The following is a 26,446-nucleotide window of genomic DNA, read 5'->3' as shown; positions in this document are numbered from 1 at the left end:
CCAGTTTGATAATCTCTTTTAATTGATGTGCATGATTATTTACATTATTTACATTTAATATAATTATTAATGTTTGTTCCTCTATTTTCTTCCTTTTTTGGGAGGTGTGGGGAGAGACAAGGTCTCACTCTGTCCCCTGGCTGGAATGCTGTGGATGGCCATAGTTCCCTGCAACCTTAACCTCCTGGGCTCAAGTAATCCTCCTGCCTCAGCCTCCAGAGTACCTAGGTGTCTCACTGTGTTACCCAGACTGGTCTTGAACTCAGCCTCAAGCAATCCTCCTGCCTCAGCTTCCCAAAGTGTTTGTCTTTTTTGGATTATATGAATATATTTTGATATTTTATTTTCAATGTATCCCTTGGTTTTTTAACTCTTATGTCTTTGTATTATTTTTTAGTGATTGCATTAGGGCTTCATGATCCAGTTGAGTAGCCAGTAACTAAATATGTGACTCTTGAGCACTTGAAATGTGGTTAATTTGAATTAAGATGTACTATAAGTATAAAATACACACTGGATTTTACAAAAAGAATGTAAAATAGCTCATTAAACAATTATTAAATCGATTGCATCTTTAATAATTTTTAAATTTATTGCATGTTGAAATGATAATATTTTGGACATACTGGGATATACCGTTTGATCCAGCAGTCCCACTACTGAGTACCCAAAGGAAAAGAAGTCATTGTATGAAAAAGACACATGCACACACATGTTTATAGTAGCACAATTCGCAATTGCAAAGATATGGAACCAACCTTAAGTGCCCATCAACCAACAAGTGCATAAAGAGAATGTAGTATATATACACCATGGAATACTACTGAGGCATTATGTCTTTTGCAGCGACTTAGATGGAGCTGGAGGCCATTATTCTAGGTGAAGTATCTCAGGAATGGAAAACCAGATATTGTATGTTCTCACTTATAAGTGAGAGCTAAGCTATGAAGATGCAAAGGCATAAGAATGATATAATGGGCTTTGGGGTGGGTGCTGTGGCTCATGCCTGTAATACCAGCACTTTGGGAGGCCGAGATGGGTGGATCACTTGAGGCCAGGGGTTTGAGACCAGCCTGGCCAACATGGTGAAACCCATCTCTACTAAAAATACGAAAATTAGCCAGATGTGGTGGTGCGCGCCTGTAATCCCAGCTACTCCAGAGGCTGAGGCGTGAGAATTGTTTGAGCCTGGGAGGTGGAGGTTGCAGCGAGCTGAGATTGCACCACGGCACTCCAGCCTGGGCGACAGGGCAAAACTGTCTCAAAAATAAATAAGTGGACTTTGGGGATTCGGTGAAAGTTGGCAGGGAGTGAGAGATAAAAAACTACATACTGGGTACAGTGTAACGCTGCTCAGGTAACAACTGCACAAGAATCCTAGAAATCGCCACTAAAGAACTCATCAAACTATTGACATAAAAATAAATGTAAAAAAAGATTTTTTTCTTCATGTTTGCTTTGCTGCAGTTGATTATGATTGATTGATTGATTGATTGATTTTTGAGACAGAGTTTTGCTCTTTTTGCCCAGGCTGGAGTGCGGTGGCACGATCTCAGCTCACTGCAACCTCTGCCCCCACAGGTTCAAGTGATTCTCCTGCCTCAGCCTCCTGAATAGCTGGGATTATAGGTGCCTGCCAACATGCCCAGATAATTTTTGTATTTTTAGTAGAGACGGGGTTTCACCATGTTGGCCAGGCTGGTCTTGAACTCCTGACCTCAGGCAACCCACCTGCCTCGGCCCCCCCAAAGTGCTAGTATTACAGGCTTGAGCCACTGTGCCTGGTCTTTGATTATGATTTATAAGCATGTTTTTCTATTGCCTTTATCTTATTTGGTGTTCTCTGAGCTTGGTGAATTTCTAAATTTGTGCCCTTCTTCAAGTTTGGGAGGCTTATGAACATTATTTCTTCAAGTATTTTTTTCTGTACCAATTTCTTCCTCTTTCTGGTACTCAAGTGACAAATAAAACTTTTGATGTTGTCCACAGGACCCTGAGACTCTTTATTTTTTTCTTCTTTGTTTTATTTCTCTGTTCTTCAGATTAGATCATTTCTGTTGATTTGGCTTCGTGTTCACTGACTCATTCCTTTGCATTTCTATTCTGTTGTTGTACCCTTTTCTTAGACATCATATTTCTTACCTCTAAAATTTTAATTTTTTATACTATTTCACTGCTGAGAATTCTGTCTTTTCATTTTTTTGAAAGTGTTTATTTTTTTCTCCATGGAGAATAGTTATAATAGCCAAAGTCCTCAATAATTCCAGTATCTGAGTTATGTTGGGGTTGGCAATTATTGATTTTCTGTTCCTGAGAATTGGTCACATTTTCTGGTGCTTTGTATGTCAAGTAAGTTGGAACTGTATCCTGGACAATATTGTGTTATATAGATTCTAGGTCCTGTAAATAGTCTTCTAGAGATGTTTTGTTTCTGCTTTGTTTTAGCAAACAGCCCATTAGATTCAGTCCGTACATTTTGGTGAGGTTTTTGTTGTTGTTTTGTTTTTGAGACAGGGTCTCACTCTGTTGCATAGGCTGGAGTGCAGCGGCACGACCATAGCTCAAGCAATCCTACTGCCTCAGCCTCCCAAGTAGCTGGGACTGCCTGTGTGCACTACCATACCTGGCTAATTTTTTGTTGTTGCTGTTAGCAATGAAGTCTCACTATGTTGCCCAGGCTGGTCTTGAACTCCTGAGCTCAGTCTTGCCACCTTACCTCCCAAAGTGCTAGGATTACAGGCATAGGCCACCATGCCTGGCCTCAGACTGCAAACTTTGTCTTACCTTTTGGGGGTGATAGTTCACCTTTAGTTTAGTTTTCAAAGTCTTTGCTGTATTGCCCTGGGTCTGTCCTGTGCTAACTGAATGCTTGCATAGCTCAGCTAGGACTTGGGTAGATTCATGCAGAGAATTAAGGAATCCCCTTGATCAGACTCTCTCCAGAATTTTTTCTCCACCCTGCAGTGTCCCCTTTTCCTGGTTCCTTTGGCTAGAAACGCCCAGAAAAATGGGACTTCTCTCAGACTTTTAGCCACCTGTGCCACTGCCACCGTGTAGCCACCCTTAGGACAAAGCTATGAGAGAAAAGATGAAAAATAAAACAGGAAGACTCAATGCAGTTCACTTCTCCAGATTTTTACTCCCCTCCACATTCCACCCGCTTTAATTTACTTTTCAGAGTATAGTACTTGGATGAATTCCTTTAGTATTCTGCCCAGATTTTTTGAGATAGGTTATAATGGGGCCTACTTTGTGTTAGCCAAAACCATATTCTAAAATATGTCTGAAAATAAAATTTGAATCAAATATTTCTAAAACTTAAGAAATTTGAAAACCAGTGGACTAGGGAGAATACTCCAAATTTTCAGACTGAATAGCCCCGTGAACAGCCTAGAGTTAATCTGTAACTAGAATAACTGGGGGAAATGAGATAAAAAACAAAAGCGTATTTATTCAAGGATGACAGATTATATTTATTCCTCAGAAAATGGGAGAATGGTGTTTGGGTCTTTGGATCTTTTTGGGAGACAGGAATCTCAGAGCTCTAAGGGGCTATTTGTTTAGAGATTATTTTGATACAACTTTAAGGGACTTGGATTAATATCAGGGTTATTTCTTTGGCATGGATTTGTAAGACTGTTCTCTACATTATCACATCATTTAGAATAGTTTGTTTTAGGGATGAGTTCATTCATCGTTTTTGACTCTTCATCCCTGTTTCCTTTCTCATTAACATGTCTTACTGATATACTTTTATAGTGTCAAACAAATCATATCCTGTGTTAGTCATGGCGAACATAGCAGAAGACTGACCAGTTAGAAATTTCACTTGAAAAGGTAGTTGGCAGTTTGTAGCATTTATAATAAGATTACATTTAGGCGATAATCCGAATATCACTCAATCTCTAACAGCATTATTTTGGTCTGAGTTGTCTCTTCCAAAAACCAACTATATATACTCTTTGACAATATTTCTTTATTTTGTTAATTTATAAATCACCTGCCCTGTTTCCCTAAAACAAACTATTCTAAATGATGTGATATATTAGGTTATGTCCTAAGACATTGACAACTAGTATCTTACTAATATCAGTTTAGCTTTTCCTATTAGTGTATTTTGGGAGGAGGAACACTAATGGTATTTTGGAACCTGGTGGAGCAGGACAGTCTTAATCCAGTTATTCTACTCTCAGATTCTTTGCACTAAAAGGGCATGAGAGTCACTCACTAAATAGAGCTAATTTAAGAGAATAGAACAGAGTTAGCTGCTATTTATTACCACTGGACTCAGATAAATGTTACTTAATTAGTTACTTAAATACTGTAAGGATATGGTGTTCAGGTGAGTTTTTGGGTAACTTATGACCCTTATAGTGATCTTTTTGTGTGTTAGGCTGTTTAGTGTCAATGGTTAAGAGCATAGGGGAGCCTGATTACCTCAATTTCAGTCCCAGCTCCACCACTTGCTAGGTGTTTCCACAATAAAATGGGGGTAATGACAGTATCACTGTAAAATGAAGTTAATCTCTCAAGATCATAGTGGTTTGTTAATATATGTAGAGAGAGGGGCTAAGTGTGTTTAGAATCATGCCTGACAAATAACATGTGCTATGGTTGCTAAACATATCCATAAATAATTGGGCACTCCTTTGAAGGCATGCTGTTGGATCCTAGTAATATGGTGATAAAGAAGGCAGGTTAAAAGCTTAACATTTTTGCAGTCATTTGAATCATTAAGAATGTTACCACTTCTTGTTGTTTGAATACTCGTAATTTCTAGTGACTTGGATTAATATTTGTGTTATTTGTTGGTAAATTGCTAATGGGTTCCAGTCCTACTACTTAATGCTGGCTTTTTGATCTTGGGCATGTTACTTATTTTCATTGTATGTAAAATTGAGATACCTCTTTCACCAGGTTCTATAAAAGTTAAATGAGATAATTCGTGACCTGTTAGAAAGTAGTAGCTAAAAATAATATGAAACACTTAACACAAAAATCTAGGTTATGGGCATTTGTAGCATTTGTAATATGATTACATTTAGGAAAGAACCCCAATACCTATTCATGCCTTATGCTAATGTGGCAGAATTTTTTTTTTTTTAATTTTAAGTTTGCATAGTATGTAATACAATCAGTATCTGGGTTAGAGTTGTATTTCATAGGAGTAAGATTGTGAAATGCTTCTTTAAATTATGTGTAAAATATTCATATGAGGGCACATTGATACATATACATTTATGTAACATAATTGTACGTATCTCTGAGGTACCTAGAAGGATGAGTTTGTGTTTAAGAAATTCAGATAGTAGGCATAGCTAGAGAAAAGAGTAGATGTCCTGTTTACACTGTGCAAGATAATTGCTTTTTTCTGTCTTGGTTTTGTAATAACTACTTGTACCAATTTGTAAGGGATTAGTATGAAGAAAGTGATCAGTTCTCAAGAAACCAATGAAAGAGTAACTTTCAGCGTTTGTGCAAAATAAACTAATTTCTGGAATTGAAACTCTGTAAAGTTTTAAAAATCTTGTTTAAACAGAACAGGATAAAATTTCAGAAGCAGTGTTTTGAACGTCATCCCTTTTTTCCTATTAAATCCATTCTCATTTTTCTGTAACAAGTATTTTTATGTGGTCATTTATTTTCACTAATTCTCCCCCTTTAACTCTTAGGATTTTTCTGTGGTTTCAATGTTTACGCTGTCTCCAAAATTCATGTTGAAACTTAATCCTGAATGCAACAGGATTAAGTGGTGGGGCTTTTAGGAGGTGATTAGGCTGTGAGGGCTCTGCCCTCATGGATGGAATTAGTGCCTTCTATAAGGGCTGGAGAGAACTAACAGGGCCCTTTTATAAGGCACTAATTCCATCCATGAGGGCATTGCCCTCACAGCCTAATCACCTCCTAAAAGCCCCACCACCTAATACTTCAAGATGCAGTAACAGATGCCATCTTGGAAGCAGGGACCGGGGTCCACACCAGGCACTGAACCCGCTGATGCCTTGATCTTAGACTTCTTAGCCTCCACAACCGTGTAAGAAATTTCTATTTTTTATAAATCACCTGTCTCAAGTGTCTTTTTTTGTTTGTTTGTTTTTGTACAGCAGCACAAATGAACTAAGAGAGCTTTGTTATTTGCAAGTATTTTCTATTTCCTACACAATTTTCCCATCTCCCTTTTTTGGGAGGTGAGTAGATGGACAGGCATTGTCATTTCTGCTCAGAAGTCTTTCCAAGGTACACCAAGTGTTAAAGTAAAAATATAGTTGACAGTTTTCCTGTTTTTCTTAAAAGGATAAAAATTCACCAGTTCTTCCTCTACTTCCATATTTCCATCCAGGATGCCTTTCTTCTCTTTGTTATTCTGCCTCCCAGATGTGAAAATACAGTGCTGTCGATCCAAGTGCTCCTGTAGTCTTCTTGGGAGGTTTGGTTGTAAAATGAGTCTGTAACATCTCACTGCTCTTTTGCTTTTTGTCACTAATAGGCATAAAGTTTAGTTTTCTACATGTAAACTCTACTTTTCCAAACGTATAACTCTTCCCTTTAAAGTACCTGTAACAGGCATTCAGAAATTGCCTGGCGGAAATAAATACAAGAGAGCTTTAGGTTTGCCCTTAGCATATAAATTAGTTATGTCATTGTACTTCAGTAAATGGGGATGAGAATCTTGAGGATAAATGAAGATTGTGTAACCAACTCTTTGTATTCTGTCCTCCATACCTTAAGCAGGAGTGGGGTTATTAGACAACAATTGCATAAATATATTGAAGTTATCAAAGGACATATGCTACTGTTTACAGTTGTTTCTCATTTGGAGAAATAATGGAAGCCTGTCATATTTGATGATTTTTCAGACTCTCATGGTAAACTATCCAGGCACATAAAAGGCACTCATTTTTATTTTCTTAAATAAAGTATTGTGTTGTAAATATATTCTTCCCATAGAGTGGACGACTGTCACATAAGAGTGTAACCTAACTGGGAGTCATAATAGATGTCTTCCTTTGGTGATCACCAATGCTATCATTAGGGTTTTGGAACTAATCTGTTTCTGCAACTCTGCCTTAGAATTTAGTGCAGTTGTTAAATTGAGCCTGTTGTTTTTAATCTCTGTATCTCTACAGGTTATAGATATCTGTTGTCTCAGACCTGTCAGTGCTGTAGAAATGGAGAAAGCAGAGATAAAACATTCAAACACCCCCTCCCAAGCTCATCTTGTGGCAGTATAATTTGGGTGCCTTCTGTGTTGGCTGTAGTTATAAGAATTGGAACAACTGAAACTATGAAGTTGACAGTGAAAAAGTGCCTTTCTTGAAAATGTTAACAATTTATATTTTAGTTCATAATATTTTCAAAAAATTGCTCTCATGTCTTTTTAAGAAAATTTAACTTTTATTATATACAGTAAAATTGAGCTTTTTGAGGTGTATAGTTCTGTGAGTTTTAATACATGTGTAGACCTGTATTACCACTACAGTCAAGATTTGCAATGGTTCTATCATCCCACCCCCGCCAAAAACTGTGTTGTTCTATCTCTGTAGTCATACATTCCCCTAACCCAGGTAACTGCTAACAAGTTCTTCATCACTATAGTTTTGCATGTAAATGCAATTCTAGAATATGTTGCCTTTTGAGACTGGCTTCTTTCACAAAATAGAATGCCTTTAAGATGCATCCAATTTGTTGCATGAAATGCTAGTTCATTCCTTTTTATTGCTGAGCAGTATTTCATTATATGATTGAATGTACCATAGTTTTTGTTTTGATGAGGAGCAGAATATAAATTTGTTCTTTTCATGTACTTTTTTTTTTTGTACAAGGATATTGCTGGATTCATAAAATGATTTGGGAAGTGCTCATTTTCCATTTTCTGGAAGAGATTGTGTTGATTTGGTGTTATTTCTCCTTTAAATATTTCTTAGAATTCACCAGGGAAATTATGTGGGCCTAGAGGTTTCTTTTTTGGAAGGCTTTTAACTACAAATTCAATTTCTTCAAATAGTCCTAAGGCTATTCAGGCTACCTACATCATCAGTCTGGCAAGAGGTTTAAATTTTATTGATCTTTTAAAAGAATGAGCTTTTGGTTTCATTGATTTTTATCTGTTTTTCTGTTTTCAATTTCACTGATTTCTGTTCCTTTATTTTCTTCCTTCTGCCAGTTTTGTATATACTTTGCTCCTTTTTTAGTTTAAGATGCAAGTTTAAATGACTGATTTGAGACCTTTTCTGATAGAAGAAATTTAATACTATAGTGCTTTTGCTACATCTCACATATTTTAAATATGGATATGTTTGGGTTCAGGTCTATTTTCTGTTTGTTCCTCTGTTTTTGTTCCTCTGTAACTTCCTTCTTTGGGTTATTTGAACATTTTTTTAGTATTCATTTTAACTGGCCAACTTGGACTGATTTGAAGGGAACTGGGTATAGTAGTTACCCCTTTTCCATGTGGGATATATTCCAAGTAGATGCCTGAAACTACAGATAGTACCAAACTCTGTGTATATCATGTTTTTTCCTATATGTACATATTCATGATAAAGTTTAACTTATAAATTAGGTGCAGGAAAAATTAACAATAACAAATAATAGAACAATTATAACAATATACTGTAATAAAAGTTATGTGAATGTGGGCTCTCAAAATATCTTACTGTACTTTACTCACCCTTCTTGAGATGAAGGTGGAGCGACACAAGACATTGACTAATGTTTTTAGTGGTAGCTCTAAGAATTATACATACTTAAAATTTTAGTCTACTTAGAATTGATATTTTACCACTTGAAGTGAAATAGAGGTCTTCCCACCGTGTATGTCCCTTTACCTTCCCCCTTTATGTTGCAGTTATCTTGTGTTAAATGTACACATATAGGCACACCTCTTTTTATTGCAGTTCAGTTCATTGTGTTTTGTAGATACTGCATATTTTACAAATTGAAGATTGTGGCAATTCTGCATCAAGCAGGTTTGCTGCCGTTTTTCCAACAACTTGTGTTTACTTCATGTTTCTTTCACATTTTGGTAATTGTCACAGTATTTCAAATATCTTTGTTATTATTATATCTGTTGTGATCTGTGATCAGTGATCTTCATTGTTACTATTGTAATTATTTTGGGGCACCACGAAGAGTGCCCATATAAGACAGGTAATTTATGTTTGCCTGTGTGCTGACTGCTCCACTGACCAGCTGTTCCCTCATCTCTCCCCTTCTGCTTGGACCTCCCTATTTCTCAACAATATTTAGACCAAACAGCCTTGTCACTGATATGAAGAAAGTTTGACTGATCTGGGTAGAAGGTCAAACCAGTCGTAACATTCTCTTAACTCAAAGCCTAATCCAGAGCGAGGCTCTAACGCTCTTCAAGCCAATGAAGTCTGAGAGGGATAAGGAGGCTGCAGAAGAAAAGTTTGAAACTAGCAGAGGTTGGTTCATGAAGTTTAAGGAAAGAAGCCATCTCCATAACATAAAAGTGCAAGGCGAAGCAGCAAGTGCTGACGGGGAAGCTGCATCAGGTTATCCAGAAGACCTAGCTAACATCATTGATGAAAGTGGCTATACTAAACAAAAGATTTTTAATGCAGATGAACCAGCCTTCTATTGAAAGTAGATGCCATCCAGGACTTTCATAGGTAGAGAGGAGAAGTCAATGCCTGGCTTCAAAGCTTCCAGTGACAGGCTGACTGTCTTGTTAGGGGCCAATGCAGCTGGTGACTATAAATTTATAAACCAGTGCTCATTGACCGTTCTGAAAATTCCAGGACTCAAGAATTATGCTGAATCTACTCTGTGCTCTATAAATGGAACAACAAAGCTTGGATGACAGCACATCCATTTACAGCATGGTTTACTGAATATTTTGAGCTCACTGTTGAAACCAAATGCTCAGATAAAAAGATTCCTTTCAACATAGTACTTACTTATTGACAGTGCACGTAGCCATCCAAGAACCTGATGGAAATACACAGGGATAAATGTTGTCATGCCTGCTAACACAACATCCATTCTTCAACCCAATGATCAAGAAGTAATTTTGACTGTTAAGTCTTATTCTGTTAGAAATACATTTCATAAGGCTACAGCTGCTTTAGACAGTGATTTCTTGGATGGATATGGGCAAAGTAATGGAAAGGATTAACCATTCTAGATGCCATGAAGAACATTCGTAATTCGTAGAAGGAGGTTAAAATATGAACAGGATTGTGAAGAAATTGATTCCAACCCTCATGGATGACTTTTAGGGATTCAAAACTTGTGCGGAGGAAGTAACTATTACAGGTGTGGTACAAACAGCAGGAGAACTATTATAGAATTAGAAGTGGAGCCTGAAGACATGACTGAATTGCTGCAATTTTATGATCAATCTTGAATGAAGAGTTGTTTCTTAGGGATGAACAAAGAAAGTGGTTTCTTGAGATGGAATATGCTCTTGCTGAAGATGTTGTGAACATTGTTAAAATAGTATTTAAACTTAGTTGATAACACAGTGGCAGAGTTTGAGAGGATTAACTCCAATTTTGAAAGACATTCTGCTGTGGATAAAATGCTATCAAATAGCATCTTGTACACAGAGAAATTTTTTGTGAAAGGAGTCTGTCAGTGTGGCATACTTGAATGTTATTTTAAGAAATTGCCACAGCCAACTCTGCCCTTCAGCAACTACCATCCTGTGATTAGTCAGCAACCATCAACATCAAAGCAAGACCCTCCACCAGCAAAAAGATTATGACTTGCTGAAGCCTTGCTGAGATGATTGTTAGCATTTTTAGCAATAAGGTATTTTTAAATCAAGTATGTACAGTTTTTAGACATAATGCTGTTGCACACTTAATGGATGACAGTATAATATAAACATATATACTAGGAAACCAAAAATTTTGTGTGACTTGCTTTATTGCAGTATTGTTTTATTACTCTGGTCTGGACCTAGACCCATGATGTGTTTGAGGTATATGCCTGTACTGGAAATCTTACCAGAAAGTGTTATAAATATTTGCTTTAATGCCAAACATATTTTAAAGAATTCAAGATGAGAATAGTTAACTATGTTTCCTCAGGCATTTACTGTTTCTGTTGATCTTCCATCATTCCTAACATTGTTTTTCTTCTGACACAACTTCATTTAAGAATTTTTTTAGAGCTAGGAAAGAATTCTCATCATTTTTCTTCCACTTTGAATACCTTTTGTTTCACATTCATTCCTGAAGGATATTTTCACTAGATAGAGGATTTTAGGTTTACACTTCTTTTCCATTTTAGCGTTTGAAGGATGTTGTTCCCCTTTCTTCTGACTTGCATGGTTTCTGATGAGAAATCACTGGTGATTCAAATCATTAAAGTCCCTCCCCCTCGTAAGTAATGCATCATTGTTTTTTCTGGGTGCTTTCAAGGTTTTCCTTTGTAATTTTCAGCAGCTTGACTCTGATGTGTGTCCAGGCATGGATTTCATTGGGATTATTCTGTCTGAGGTTTTGAGAACTTCTTAAATGTAGCAGTTTATGCCTTTCACCAAATTTCAGGAAGTTTCCACCCATTATTTCTTCTTCTTCTTCTTTCTTCTTTTTCTTCTTCTTTCTACTTTCTTTTTTCTTCGTTTCTGCAGTGATTTTCCTTTCCTTGCATTCTTGATGTGAATGTTGGGTTTTTGGTACTGCCTCACAGGTCCCTAAGCCTTTAATTTTTTTTTCCAATATTTTTCTCTTTGTTTTTTAGGTTGGGTAATTTCTATTGGTTTATCTTCAAGTTCACTGACTCTTTACGCTTTTATTTCCATTCTTCTGTTGAGTCTATTCAATGTATTTTTATTTCCGTTTTCACTTTTTTTTGGTTTCCATTTGGTTGTTCTGTATGTCTTCTATTTGTTTGCTGTGATCTTTTGGCTTTCCATTTGTTTCAAAAGTATTTACTTATACTTGTTGGGATATATATATACTGGCTTTAAATCTTTGTCTACTTGTTAGGTAATTCATTTTAGATAGTTTACCCAGCTGTGTCATCTTGGTGGTGTTTAATTGTCTTTTCCCATGAGAGTGTTATTTTTCCCAGCTCTCTCTATGCCAAGTAATTTTGGATTGTGTTCTGTACATTTTGAATATTATGTTACAAAACTTTGTCTTTTGTTTAAATGCTATGGAAAATGTTGATGTTTTTGTTTTGGAATTTTTTTTTTTTTTTTTTTTTTTTTAAGAGACAGGGTTTTGCTGTCGCATCCAGGCTGAAGTGCATGGCATGATTGTACCTTCCTTCATCCTTCAACTCCTGGGCTCAAGGGATCCTCCTGCCCCAGTCACCTGATTAGCTGGGACTACAGTGACACACCACTACGCTTGGCTACTTTTTTTTCTATTTTTTTGTAGAGAGAGGATCTCCCTTTGTTGCCCAGACTGGTCTCTAACTACTAGCTTTAAGCAGTCGTCCCATCTTGACCTCTTAAAGTGCTGGGATTACATGCTTGAGTCACTGTGCCCAGCCAATATTTTTATTTTTACAGGCAGTTGATCCAGTTGGGTTCAGGTTGGCCACAAGTTCCAATCAGCTTTCTGTAGGTTGTAGTTTTTTAACTTCAATTCTGTTTTCAAAACTTTACATTACTATTTATACTTTTTCAATATGCGTACCCAGTAGGCAGTCTGTGACATGTGTGAGGTTTATCTTATATTTCAGTTTTCAGAGTCTGTGGTATGCTGCTTGGGTTTAAATCCACATATGTTCAGCTTGGGTGAGCTAGTAGTTCAAAAACAGCTGTTACTTTCTTGAGTTCTTTTCTCTCTGTTATATCCATGGTATTTTCTAGATCCCTGGGACACTCTTTTCTGTCTTTTGGCCAGAAAATTGGTTTTCATTTACTCCATTTCCTATAACTGTGTCTGGATCCAAGTAACAGGAAGACAGAAGTCAACAAGATTGGCCCAGAGTTTTTTTATTTGGTGAGGATGGTTCATCTCTGTCTTTTCTTAAGAGTTTTAGGTTTCTGCTGCTGCCACTGTTGCACCCACTACCACCACCAGATCATTTGGGAGTTGGGGACATGAGGAATGAGGAACAGAGAAAGGGGGAACACAAAAAAAAAAGGAGCAGTTTCCCCCTCTCTTTCCGAACATTAGGAAGGAAACACTCCTTCCCCCCAGCTCCCCTACCCATTACCCACCTCACTTTATATTTAGAGGGATTCTCTTAGAGCTTGCTCTCTGTTGTTACCAATGCCTACTTTCTAGGTTTCAGGCTTTATTAATCCCAGGCTAGGGGATTCTGGATGGAGAAAAGGTGGTAAACTTACTGACAGTTTGATGATGCATCAGATTCTGGTGTCTTCTCTAGTCCATATGCTATTATTTACTCCTGAGTCTTCAGATAGCTGCTCCATTCATTCTGTCAGTATTTTGTAGTTTCATTCAGTGAGATTAACAAGGTTGGATGTGTTTATTCCATCTTACCTGGAACTGGAACTCCTTGATCTCACTTTTGATCTATTTTAGAATGTAATGCCAACTTTAATCACCTCATATTCATGTTAAATACAGTTTGAGAATTATATTTTATAATTTTTTTCAACATATATGTGACCCTGCTGCATGCAACAGTACAATTTCTGTTAAGGAGATGATGCTACATTAAATGAAGAAGGAAGCAGGAAAATTAATTTCTTTTTTTAGAACACTTCTGATGAACTTTCTAAATAAATGTATTAGCTTTGAAAAACTTGTCCTATTTTCACTTTAGTCTTCATTGTCTGGCTGAGGATTTCTGGCTTGCCTTTCACTTTGAAAATGTTTTATTCTTCATTCATTTTACTCTTTAGAAAATGATTTGTTTCAATAATTAGGTTTTTGATCATTGTAGAGCATAGTGTGAGGTGACATGCATCATTATGGATTATTTTGGCACTCGCTTCCACACTGCATGAGAATTTTAGAGACGTTCTGAAACATATCCTTACTTTCTGGATTGATAAAGGAAACTGATTTTATTAAAAGACCTGTAAATGTGGGTGACTTCAGCTTCCTAATTTTCCGTTTATCTGGTAAGCACAAGATAATAGGATAATTTGTTCATCAGTGAATGGTGCTTGGTCCTTTTCTTAATATAGGTCCACAGTGGAGGAAGTGAATATGAAAGATTCCTAGAAATTGCTTTTGTTGATCACCTGCTAACAAGCAATCAGGTCACTGATAATCTTCTTAGAAACTGAACTAGAAACTAATTCCGGAGACTGGTATGCCCTTGGCATAAGTGTGCCCAACATAGAGACTGCTCCTACTTTCCCTTTTATTCAACCCTGTCTCTAATTTATCATATCAGTGCTCTTCCATAGTAGGGTCTGTCATGGCAGGATTGGGCTTGGGAGTAGGGTTGGTAATAGTGTGATATTTCCTCATGGCCATTTATATCCCTCTTCTTTCTGTGTAACCAGAGAATCTAATTCTACCTTTTTGACAAAATATCACTAGAAGGCTGGGCACAGTGGCACATGCTTGTAATCCTGGCATTTTAGGAGACCAAGGTGGGAAGATTGCTTGAGGTCTGGAGTTTGAGACCAGCCTGGGCAACAGAGTGAGACTCCATCTCTACAAATAAAAAAATCAGTTGAGGCCGGGCGCGGTGGCTCATGCCTGTAATCCCAGCACTTTGGGAGGCCAAGGCGGGTGGATCACGAGGTCAGGAGTTCAAGACCAGTCTGGCCAAGATGGTGAAACCCCGTCTCTACTAAAAATACAAAAATTAGCTGGGCATGGTGGTGGGCACCTGTAATCCCAGCTACTCAGGAGGCTGAGGCAGAGAATTGCTTGAACTTGGGAAGCGGAGGTTGCAGTGAGCTGAGATGCGCCACTGCACTCCAGCCTGCACTCCAGCCTGGGCGACAGAGAGAGACTCCGTCTTAAAAAAAAAAAAAAATGGTTGAATGTGGTGGTGTGCACTTGCAGTCCTAGCTACTTGAGAGGCTGAGGCAGGAGGATTGCTTGAGCCCAGCAATTCAAGGCTGCAGTGAGCTGTAATTGTGCCACCACGCTCCAGCCTGGACGACAGAGCAAGACTGTTTCTCTTAAAACAAACACACACACACACACACACACACACACACACACTCTAATAGGAGACTTGATCAATTTAGTTGTTATTTAGTAATGTTGATTTATCTTTTTTCAGTCGTTGCATTTGCTTTAGGGAAAATAAAGTGGCAAGCAACAGTTTTATTACTATTTCCTATTTCTCTGTTGTTTCTCACAATAAGAATAATAATGATCTTGATAACAGCCATTTATTGTATGATGGTAGAGTTAGGATTTGAATCTAGACCTGTTGGATTCTAAAGTTTGTAGTATTAACCAGGATGTAGGTATCTTTAGATACCATGGGCTTACTTGAAGAACAGCAAGAGCAAGCAGGGAGAGGGAGTTTTGAAGTGAACTGGAAGGGAAAGGAGCTCTGTTTTGTAACAGCAGAAAGAAACAGACTTTGGAAGAAAAAAAATAGAAGGAAAGAAGGGTAGTAATTTGAAACCAAACCAGACTAGGCTAAAGAATAGTTTACATTATTAGGAACCCTGGCTACTTCTGATTCCCTGAGGCTTGAGGTACCCAGCAACTGTTACAATGGAATGTACATTCTTAGCATCCCAAATATAATTTGAAACAGGTTTTTAACAGCTGTGTTCTACCGTAGCAGTGCAGCTATTAAATATATTTTTAAATAGCTGTACAGTAGCACATTGGGCTATTTAAATTAACTAAAACTTCACAAAAATTTAAAATTTATTTTCTCACATGCACTGTCCACACTTGAAGTGCTTGATAGAAGAATTCCCTGTTGGGCAGCACTATTCTAGAGAACTGAAATGCCTTAATAAAGACCATTTTTGTTTTTTGCTTTTTTGGGTGTTCTTTAAGATGGAGTCTCACTCTGTCGCCCAGGCTGGAGTGCAGTGGCGTGATCTCGGCTCTCTGCAACCTCCACCTCCTGGGTTCAAGCAATTCTCCTGCCTCAGCCTGTAGCTGGGATTACACCACGCCCGGCTAATTTTTTGTATTTTTAATAGAGATGGGGTTTCACCATGTTGGTCAGGCTAGTCTCGACCTCCTGACTTCAAGTGATCCGCCTGCCCCAGCCTCCCAAAGTGCTGGGATTACAGGTGTGAGCCATTGTGCCCTGCGTCACTACCATTATTTGAATGCGGTATAGTGGCTGGCCTAGGACACTCATTTCCATGTATTCTACTGTGGGAAAATGAGTTTTGAGTTCCTAAAAAGTGATTTGTATCAGTGCTTTTTTTTTAAATTTTAAATTCCAAACTTTAATGCCTTATATGATAAATAAAATTTAAAACTTAGACCATTCTTCCCTAATTATTATATGAACATATTTGGAGTATCACTTTCAGTATCTAGCAGAAACAATATGTTAAGAAATGGAAAAGAGCAACTGGAAGATAGAAGTATGTTAGATCATTATATTAGGGGTAACAGACTAAAAAGATATTTTAGCTTGGAAAGATAAAGCCTAGGAAGAAACATTAAAGATTGACATTTGTAAATTAAAATAATCAGAAAAGCAAAGTTTACTGAAAATCTAGAATTAACATCCATTTAGTAAATGTAGAACCAATAAAAGAAAATACAGTTTCACTTATAGATAATTAACTTACAGAACTTAGTAGAGCTAATAAGTAGTATAGGTAGAATATAACTTATGATTATAAAGCTATAAATAGTTAATAACACAAAATTGAGATATATCTAACTTTTCAGGTAACTACAAGGAAGGGTAGTCCTACCTACCCACATCTTACCTCTTAGGGCTATTGACCACAAATTACTGGCTAGGACTATAACTCTGTGTGGTATTACTGTGTTCCTGTTAGTGGATATTCAAAGCAAAGCTTATATTCAAAAATACTTGTGGATCCTTGGATTGAAAACTGGAGTCCAGGCAGATAGAACAGATAAACAGGACAAGTTACAAGTTTATAAGTTGTTGAATTGAGACTTACGACTTTCATCTAGCAAAATGCTAAGTTCCTGTCATTTTAAATGACTAAATTAGTAACATGGCATAATCATTTTCAGGTATAAAAACAGTTAATACAGGACATGTTAAGGAATAAAGCGTGCAACTTCTAAAACTTTGGAATGCTTAAACAGTTTTTAAAGCAGATTTCTTTCTTTTTGAGATGGAGCCTCACTCTGTTGCCCAGGCTGGAGTGCAGTGGCGCAATCTTGATTCACTGTAACCTCCGCCTCCTGGGTTCAAGCAATTCTCCTGCCTCAGCCTCCCTTGTAGCTGGCATTATAGGTGCCTGCTACCACACCTGGCTAATTTTTGTATTTTTAGTAGAGACAAGGTTTCGCCATGTTGGCCAGGCTGGTCTTGAACTCCTGATCTCAGATGCTTCTCCTGCCTCGGCCTCCTGAAGTGCTGGGATTACTTGCATGAGCCATTGCACCCAGCCATTAAAGCAGATTTCTAAGAAAGGCAGTCTGTAACTTCATTGAGGTTTCTCAGTTTCTCATGTATATTTCACTATATGGGTCTTAAAATAGAGAAGACAGTGCTTACTATAAAATGTTAATTATAGGTTTGTTGTTGTTTTTTTTTTTTTAACAGGGTCTTGCTGTGTTGCCCAGGCTGGTCTTGAACTTCTTGGGCTCAAGCGATCCTCCCACCTCGGCCTTCTAAGTAGCTAGGATTATAGGCATACACCAATGCACCCCACTTTAAAATATAAATTATAAATTATGTATCAGGTTAGTATACTTAAAGGAGGAAATGTGAAAATAGCATAGGTTAGACTATTAAATAGGACAAATAAATCACTGCGTTACATAAAGGGATAGTATATTACATCTGAACATCTCTTAGGTTTTTAAAATATTGTGTTAACTTTCAAATGACATTTTATCACATTGAATTAACTCCAACCTTAATTTTTTTTATTCTCAGATATTTAGGATAATGAAGGAGATAGTATGGTATGAATTTCCCCAAATAAAAAATAATAATATACAGCAGTGCAATATAACTCTAAAAGTAACTAAATTGGGAAGTTCTCTAGCGTGGTGCTTCTCACACTTTAATGCACATATGAATTATGTAGAGATCTTGACAAAATGCAGATTTTGATTCACTAGGTATGGATGGTACCTGAGATACCGTGCATTTGTAACAAGTTCCTAGGTGGTACTGATGCTGCCTTTCTGCATGAATAGCAAGGAGATTAACCTGTAACTCTGAATTTTTAAAAAAGTTTTTCTTGATACATAATAGATGTATCATATTTTTCTTGGTACAGAATAGGTGTATCAAAATACATGTATGTGTTTTGGGGGTACATATAATACTTTACTACATTCATGTAAGATATGATCAAACCAAGGTAATTGGGATATCCATCACCTTAAACATTTTTCTTTATGCTGGGAATATTCAAATTCTCCTTTTCTAGCTGGTTTTGAAATATAAATAGATTATAGTCACCCAACTGACCTTACTCTGGGTCTCATTTCTTCTATCTTAACTGTATTTTTGTATCCATTAATCAACCTCATTTTATCCCCTGGCCCCCAGCCTCTTGTAACCACCAGTCTACTCTCTGTTCTCATGAGATCCACTTTTTTAGCTCCCACATATGAGTAAGACCATGCGATATTTGTCTGTCTGTGCCTGCCTTATTTCACTTTACATAATGACCTCCAGTTTCATGCATGTTGCTGCAAATGATAGGATTTATTCCTTTTTGTGGCCAAATAATGTTCCCTTGTGTATATATACCACATTTTCTTTATTCATCCATTGATAGACATTTGGATTGATTTTATATTTTGACTGTTGTGAATATGCTGCAGTAAATATGGGATTGCAGATAGCGCTTCATTATATTGATTTCCTTTCTTTTGGATATATACCCAATAGTGGAATTGCTGGATTTTATGGTAGTTCTCTTTTAGGTTGTTTTTGTTTTTGAGGTGGGGTCTTGTTCTATTGCCTGGACTGGTCTTGAGCAACTTGTCTCAAATTGTCCTCCCACTTCAGCTTCCTGGGTAACTGGGATTATAGGTGCACACTACAGCACCTGGCTTATTTTTAGTTTTTTTTGAGGAGGCTTCATGTGCCCTTCCATAATAGCCATACTAATTTCATATCTGAATTTTTAAAATAATAATCTTCTGTTCAATCAGCTCTATCATTTGAGCTGCTTAGATCAAAATACTTTGGAGTTATCCTGGATCCTTGCCCTCTAACAAATACTCCATATTGAATTTACCAGCAAATCCTGATGGCTGTATTTTCAAAACATCTGAAATCTGAGTACATTTCATCACCTTTGCTACCACTATGGTGTAAGCCACTGTCTATCTCTCCCCTAGATTATTGCAGTAATCTCCTTGCTGGCTTCTACTTTTTCCCTTGCTTCCTCTGTTCAGAAACCCCTAGTCGCTCATGTCACTCAGAGAAGCCAGTCTTACCTTAGCCTAGAAGGTGCTACATGATCTTATATTACCTCTCTGTCCTCATCTACTTTTCTTGTTTCACTGTATTCTAGTCATTCATCTCTTTGTTGTTCCTTGAACATACCAGACATGCCTTAGGACTTTCATATTGGCTATTCTCTCTGCCAAGAATGCTCAGCCTGGAAGCACTGGATGATATTCACATAACTGTCTCCTTTGCTGCTTTCTGATTGCCAGTTCAAATGTCCCTTTATCACAGAAGCTTTCCCTGAGTATTCTGTATGAAACAACAGCTTCCTCTTTTTTTATTCCTTAATAGCCACACTGTTTTTAATTTTTCTCCATAGCATTTCTCAACGTCTAACATACTAGATATTTTACTTACTATTTTGTTTATTTTGTCTTCCCCACTACAACATAAAGGTAGAGATTTCTGCCTTGTTCAGTACTAAGAGAATTGCCTAGTATACCTATAGTATTCTATAAATCTTGGAGCTAAAAAAAAAAAAAAATCCCACAAAAGATCACTAGGCCTTTGCTTGAATACTTTAATTGATAGATTATTCTACCTCCCTTCAGAACAGTTCATTTTATTTGAAGATAATTGCTAATGTTCTTAAGCTTTCTGTTCTTCCAAGCTAAACATCCTTACTAGTTTACCTTTCTGCGTATGATAGGGTTTCCAGGGCTGTCACCATTTTAGTCATCTTCCCTGGACATTTATCATTATGTTGTTTGTCCTTAAATACCAGAACTAAAACAAGTTAGTTTGCATCAGAACTAAAACAAATGTTGCACACATAGGCTAAGAGTGCGAAATATTCCTCATCCAAATTTATTGTCAGATTGATTGGATTAAAAAAATTTTTTAGATTCTAATGCTGACTCATTTTGAGGTTGTATTTAATCTGCTACAACATTTAAATCATTCTTACGTATGCTACTAAGTTTCTTCTGCTTTTATGGTTGGTTTTTGAACTATAAGTCTGGGACTCTGTATTTCTCCTTATTTAACCAAATAGGGAATTTTCCTGGGCAGTTCATACCTTTAATGTAGAAACTATCATATGTAAATTATTTTAGAAATTAATAGAAAAACCCATTCAGATACATAGAGGAGAATCACAACTGATAAAATCAGGGATTTCTTGTGCCTAGATATAAATGCATATTTGGACATTTCATTGCAATTATGTCTTGCATCAGTTCAGGAAGGAATATTAAGAGTTGATTTAAGCCCAGGTGCAGTGGCTTATGCCTGTAATTCCAGCATTTTGGGAGGTGGAGGCAGGAGGATCGCTTGAGCCCAGGAGTTGGAGACCAGCCTGGGAAACATAGCAAGACCCCATCTCTTAGGAAAAAGAGTTGATTAAAAAAAAAAAAGTTACTGTATGAATTTCTTGCCTTTTGCCAAATTAACATCCTTTCCCACTTTTCTCATTTTTACCTTTTTATAAGCACCATTTTCCTAGTCTTTTAGGCCAGGATATTGTCTCTTTCACTGTAGTTGCTCACCAAATCTCAGAAATTCTTCAGCCCTTTAATTTCGTGCGTTTCAAATATACTTCACAGCCAGTTATTTTAGCTATGCAAATATCTCTGCTTATAATCTCTTTGCATTGTAATCCAATCCATACTTGGCTGGCATATCAGTCTTTTTTTAAAAAATTCACTTATATCACTTTTATCTTGTCACTCTTCTTCAGAGAATCTATAAGATTGAATCTAAGGTTCTCAGTCAATCATTAGTGATCCATCTATAATCTAGCCATACTTGATTTACATTGCTCTGCTTATTTCTTATTACCTCTCACTGTGATTTTTCAGATAAAATTCATGGCTTACATGCCAACCCCCTCCTCAATAGAGAGACACACACACACACACACACACACACACACACACACACACAACTGTCTCTTTAGTAGACACACACACACACACTTTCACCCACTCTTTTCTCTCACCCACTCAATTGTGAGATTGGCCTAGCTAAATGCTATTGTATTTCTCCATACTGTGTTGCTCCTTGAATGCCTGAAGTTCCTCAACACATATAACCTATCACATTCTCTGAAAACTCTATTCCAAATTGATCTCTGTTCCTTAAGCTTCAATTGCATTTATGTCTGTGCCACAAAATATATCATTTAGGCTTTGTTGCTTAATAGTTATAAAAGGCTTTTCCTTTCCTTTTTTTTTTTTTTTTTTTTTTTTGAGACAGAGTCTCACTCTGTCGCCCAGGCTGGAGTGCAGTGGCGCGATCTTGGCTCACTGCAAGCTTTGCTTCCCGGGTTCACGCCATTCTCCTGCCTCAACCTCCTGAGCAGCTGGGACTACAGGCACCTGCCACCATGCCCGGCTAATTTTTTGTGTTTTTAGTAGAGACAGGGTTTCACCGTGTTAGCCAGGATGGTCTCGATCTCCTGACCTTGTGATCTGCCCGCCTCAGCCTCCCAAAGTGCTGGGATTACAGGCGTGAGCCACCGTGCACGGCCAAGGCTTTTCCTTTCAATAAGACTGTGCATTTTGATAGCAAGGAGTATAAAAGAGTACTGGATTATCCACAAACTGGCTTGGCTCGTACTGTGTTCTTTTATGTGTAAAATAATTTCTTACAGTTTAGGATTTTTTTTTTAATATTATTGGGAGAAGGCAAACATAAAAATTCTCTATTATAATTTATCTTATAGGAAACCCTTTTCCAAAGAGAAATGAAGAAGAAAACTGAATGTACCCTAAATATGGGAGATAAGAAGTATGAAGACATGGAAGGTAACTTTTCATTTTTATAAAGTTTGTTTGTTGAAAGCAAAACAGTTGTTTCCAAACTGTGCACTTGTATACATTTCAGAATACACAGGAGTTTTTTGTTATTGTTGTTCTTAAATTCCAAAATAAGCTGCCTAAGTATACACATTTTTTTTCTTCCCATATCTTATTTTCGACTGATCAAGTTTTTTGATTTGTTAAATTGTTTACTTTTCCCTTTTTTCTTAAAGGTTTACTCTCTACTGGTTTGGGAATTACTGTTTCTGTTTTTGTCCTTGTCTTTTTAAAAAAGAAAAAAAGTTAGTGTTGGTACTATCCTCTGCTTCTAAAGCTAATTTAATCTTCACTACCAACAGAAGAAGAACCCAAGAATGCTCTAACTCTGATAATCCTAATCTCAATTTATAGGTTATAGTTCCATTATTTGAGTTCTTTTATTTCAGACACCACCAGTTAGATGATGTTTTATGCAATGTTGCTTGAGTTTATTTCCTCTTCATTTCTTTTCTTTCTGAAAATAAATCTGAGAAGTTTCTTTAGTGAAGGTCTGTTGGTGGTAAACTCTGAATTTTTTTTGTCTATTTTATCCACTTTAAAACTATTCAAAGATAGTTTTACTGGGTATATAATTCTGGAATGATAGTTTTTTTTCTCTTAGCACTTTGAAGATATTAATCATTTTTTTTCCTTGCTGTCTGGAGATTTCTTCCCAGTCTAATTATCATTCTCTTTTGTAGGTGATCTGTCTTTTCCCATTTTCTGCTTTTAAGGTCTTGGTTTCGTCTTTGATATTTTACAGTTTTACTCCATTGTTTCTAGGCATGGATTATTTTTATTTCTCTTAACAGTATGCATTGTGTTTCCTTTGTTGGTTCATGTTTTTAATCATTTCCCGACCATTACCTCTTTGTTGCCTTTCCTTTATTCTCTTTTGGATTTCAATTAGTATGTTAGACCTTTCTGTAACCTCATTTCTTAACCTCTGTTTCACAGGCTATGTCTTATATTTCCTTTTCTGTCTCCTAGAGTCTAGCTGGTTTCCTCAGATTTGTCTTCCAATTCACAAGTATTTTTCTTGGATCTAATCTGCCGATTGTCCATTTTATGTGGTATTTGAAACTTCTGATATTTGAAGTTAGTGGATTTCTAAATGTGTTTCCTGCTGCTTCTCACTCAAGACAGCTTATTTTCTTAGGTTTGGTAATGTTTGATTATGAGCTTACATTTGATAAATTAAATCTATGAGGGCCTAATTTAGGTATTCTTTCCTCCAGAGGATTTGTATTTGTTTCTTCCCAGGCCCATGCTGGGACCTCTTTAGCCCCATTTTAAAGTCTTAGCTTGATACTGGAGTCTATCAGGATTAGTTTTCCTTCCTGAAGTGGTTCTAAGGCTTAGTCTCCAGATCTAAACACTGGTTTGGACAGTTGTGCCCAGGACAATTCCAACTTTGCTTGATATTTACTGTTCACATTTCAGCTCACCAATCCTTTATTTCTGTTTTATTTTTATGTTGAGTTTCAGAGTATCTATTATTTTCTTATGAGCCAGCGATGCATACTTTTGTATGAGTTGATTACATTACTGGTGGGAGTTTAAAGTAGTAATCCTAAGGAGAATAATTTGGCAATACCTATTCATAATACAAATGTATACATACATTACTCTAGCAGTTCCATTTTTAGGAACTTACACTACAGATATACTTTTAAAAATGTGAAATAACTAAATTTTTATTGCAACATTGTCATAGCCAAAAGTTGAAAACAAGTGAATGTCCATGAATAGATTTGAGTAAAGAAAAAAGCAGACTAGTGTGTGTAGTATTCTTGTATTTGTGTAAAGAAAGGAATGTGGAAGAGTTTGTATTAGCATTTGTTTTTCTGTACATTAAAAATTCTTAGGAAGAACACAAAAGAAATTTAACAGTTGTTACTTATTGGATTGGTTGGAACTGGATGGGGATAAATTTGAATGAGAAATTTGCTCTTAAATTTTTGAACCGTGTGAATGTTACTCACTTTAAATTTAATTAATGAAAAGTTTGTTTCACTCCCCCGTTAAAAAAATTTAAGAAAGTAAATGTTGGGCATGTTGAGCTCAAGCAGTGTGTTTGTTATATTTTATCTAAGATCTATTTTCTTTATAGTAGGAGGGTCCTTTAGCGTATCTAATCCACTATACTCTAGAAACACAAGATTTTTGGTCTGGAGAACTTGAAAGCACATATGGCTGTTTTACTTTAACAGGTGAAGAAAACGGAGATAATACTATTCCCACTGGTCTGTTGTACAGTGAGGCTGACAGATGCCCAATATGTCTTAATTGTCTAATAGAAAAGGAAGTTGGTTTTCCAGAAAGCTGTAATCATGTCTTCTGTATGACTTGTATTCTTAAATGGGCAGAGGTAAGTCTGACACATTAATGTATTTTAATTTCCTAGCATGATTTCATTTCACGTAAAGAGTTGATACTGCCTTTCATAAATTATTTCACAGTAATGTATTCCTACTTTGCACAAATTTCCTTGTATTATTCAAATTCTGTCAGTCATTTTCTTCTAATTTTCTTTTATCAGCTTTTGATTTTGCAAATAACATTTTAAATGCATACTCTTTTTTAAAAAGTTAATAACCTTACAGGAAGAACAGATCAAACATTTTTTTTTCTGGTAGAAATGCAGTAATTCATTTTTCAGTGTACTTGACTCTGTACTTAATAGGATAATATCTGTTTACCACTAATAACACCTTCTGTCTGCTTTTTGTTTTGTATTTTTCAGGGACTTTTCACATAGGTTATTTGATTTCTTCTTTATATCAGCCTTGTGGAATAACCAGAGCAGATACGATAGTGTCCTTCCATTTTACAGATGAGGAAACTTGGATTTTATGTTCTATGACTTGGTCAAGATCTCATAGTTTAAGAGGCAGAAGTGAATTTAGAACTGATTTTCTAATTCCTGTTTTTAATTTAGTGTGGACTAATTTCAGAGTCTGAATTAGAGATATTACCGTCATAGACAGCGAATAAGAAACAAGACATTTGTGACTTCTAATGTATTATGTTGACTCAATTTGGGCCAAATACTTTGAAGTAAATATTAATTTAATATAAGCCTTATTGTTATGAAATGCTAAGTAAAAAATTATTGTTCATATTAATCATGCTATATTTTCTAAGTTAATATTTGTCAGTCTGTAAAAATTAGTAAAGAAGATAATATCTTAAAAATATTTTAACATTAGCTGCATTCAAATTGTTAATGTTCTTAAATACATTGGAATTAATTGCATATTACATCATCGGGGTTTTCAAAGCGCTATGTTTTGCTTAAATTTTCATTAATAGTGTGGAAAGGAGAATATAACTGTGTAGTGACTCTGGCTGAGTTCTCAGAAGAGGGAAGAGAAGATTTGTTATACAAATTGAATTAATAATAGTATACATATAAACTATTTTAATTTAGTAAAACCTAAACTGGTCTTTAACAAGAAGTGACACTAAGGATAGGTGAAAATGTATTTTGGGGAAAAGTATTTTGAGTTTTGCTGAATTGATATGGTTGGTAAATCTCTCTCTGTAGGATCACTGTTTAATGAAATAATGCATATTTTTTTCTGCCACCCGAATAAAGATTTTTATCTGTGTTGAATTTAGTGCACATGGTTGCTTTGTGGTTAAATTTTTTTAGATATTTTGCTTTGGGTAAAGAAATAATATTGTTGGATGGGTGGAAGGTTTCAATACAGTGCTTTTTATAAGATTGTATTTGGTGACCACATAATTGTGAACTTCAACAACTTAATCTGAGTATATGTTTTTCTCTAAGAAAATTATAATGTGTATGTAATAAGCAGATAATGGTTCTCCATCCTTTCTTTCAACTTCAAGTGCATCTTTCACACAACCTTTACCCTGATGTACATGTTCCAGGTTTCTCTAGGGTATGTATCTAGAGGTGGAATTACGGGTTGTAGATGATGCACATACTCAACTCTACTAGATAGTGGCAAACTTTTCTATATTTTTAACTCTTGTTGAATATTTTTAAGTTGAAAATACTGGAAAACATACATGGTATGGCAGCCAACACCTTTCCCGCGTGTAATATTTTTCAAATTGCTTTTCAAAAGAAAGTACTTATCTTTATGCTGCTATTATAAACTGTGATGCTGGGCAGGCAGGGAGGAGTTGTGATAGTGTTTAAACAAAGGTAATTAACCTTT

General features: G+C 36.3%; 1 protein-coding gene across 4 annotated transcripts in view; it reads left to right on the top strand.

Annotated features, from left to right (window-relative positions):
* The window catches only part of SCAF11 (SR-related CTD associated factor 11), a 79,343-nt gene that overhangs the window by 12,015 nt on the left and 40,882 nt on the right, over positions 1-26,446 (top strand). For 2 of the 4 annotated variants that reach the window (XM_024256675.3, XM_054527178.2), the window contains exons 2-3: positions 22,139-22,220; positions 24,467-24,624. In XM_024256675.3, the coding sequence (XP_024112443.2) occupies positions 22,160-22,220; positions 24,467-24,624 (219 nt within the window). In that variant the 5' untranslated portion in view covers positions 22,139-22,159. Of the gene's footprint in view, positions 1-22,138; positions 22,221-24,466; positions 24,625-26,446 lie in introns of those variants that run through there. The other 2 variants (XM_054527179.1, XM_024256677.2) reach the window with 1 other exon arrangement.

Source organism: Pongo abelii, chromosome 10 (assembly GCF_028885655.2).
Source record: "Pongo abelii isolate AG06213 chromosome 10, NHGRI_mPonAbe1-v2.0_pri, whole genome shotgun sequence".
Taxonomy (NCBI): domain Eukaryota; kingdom Metazoa; phylum Chordata; class Mammalia; order Primates; family Hominidae; genus Pongo; species Pongo abelii.
The sequence above is the reverse complement of the archived record's forward strand: the minus strand, read 5'-3'. Positions and strand labels throughout refer to the sequence as shown.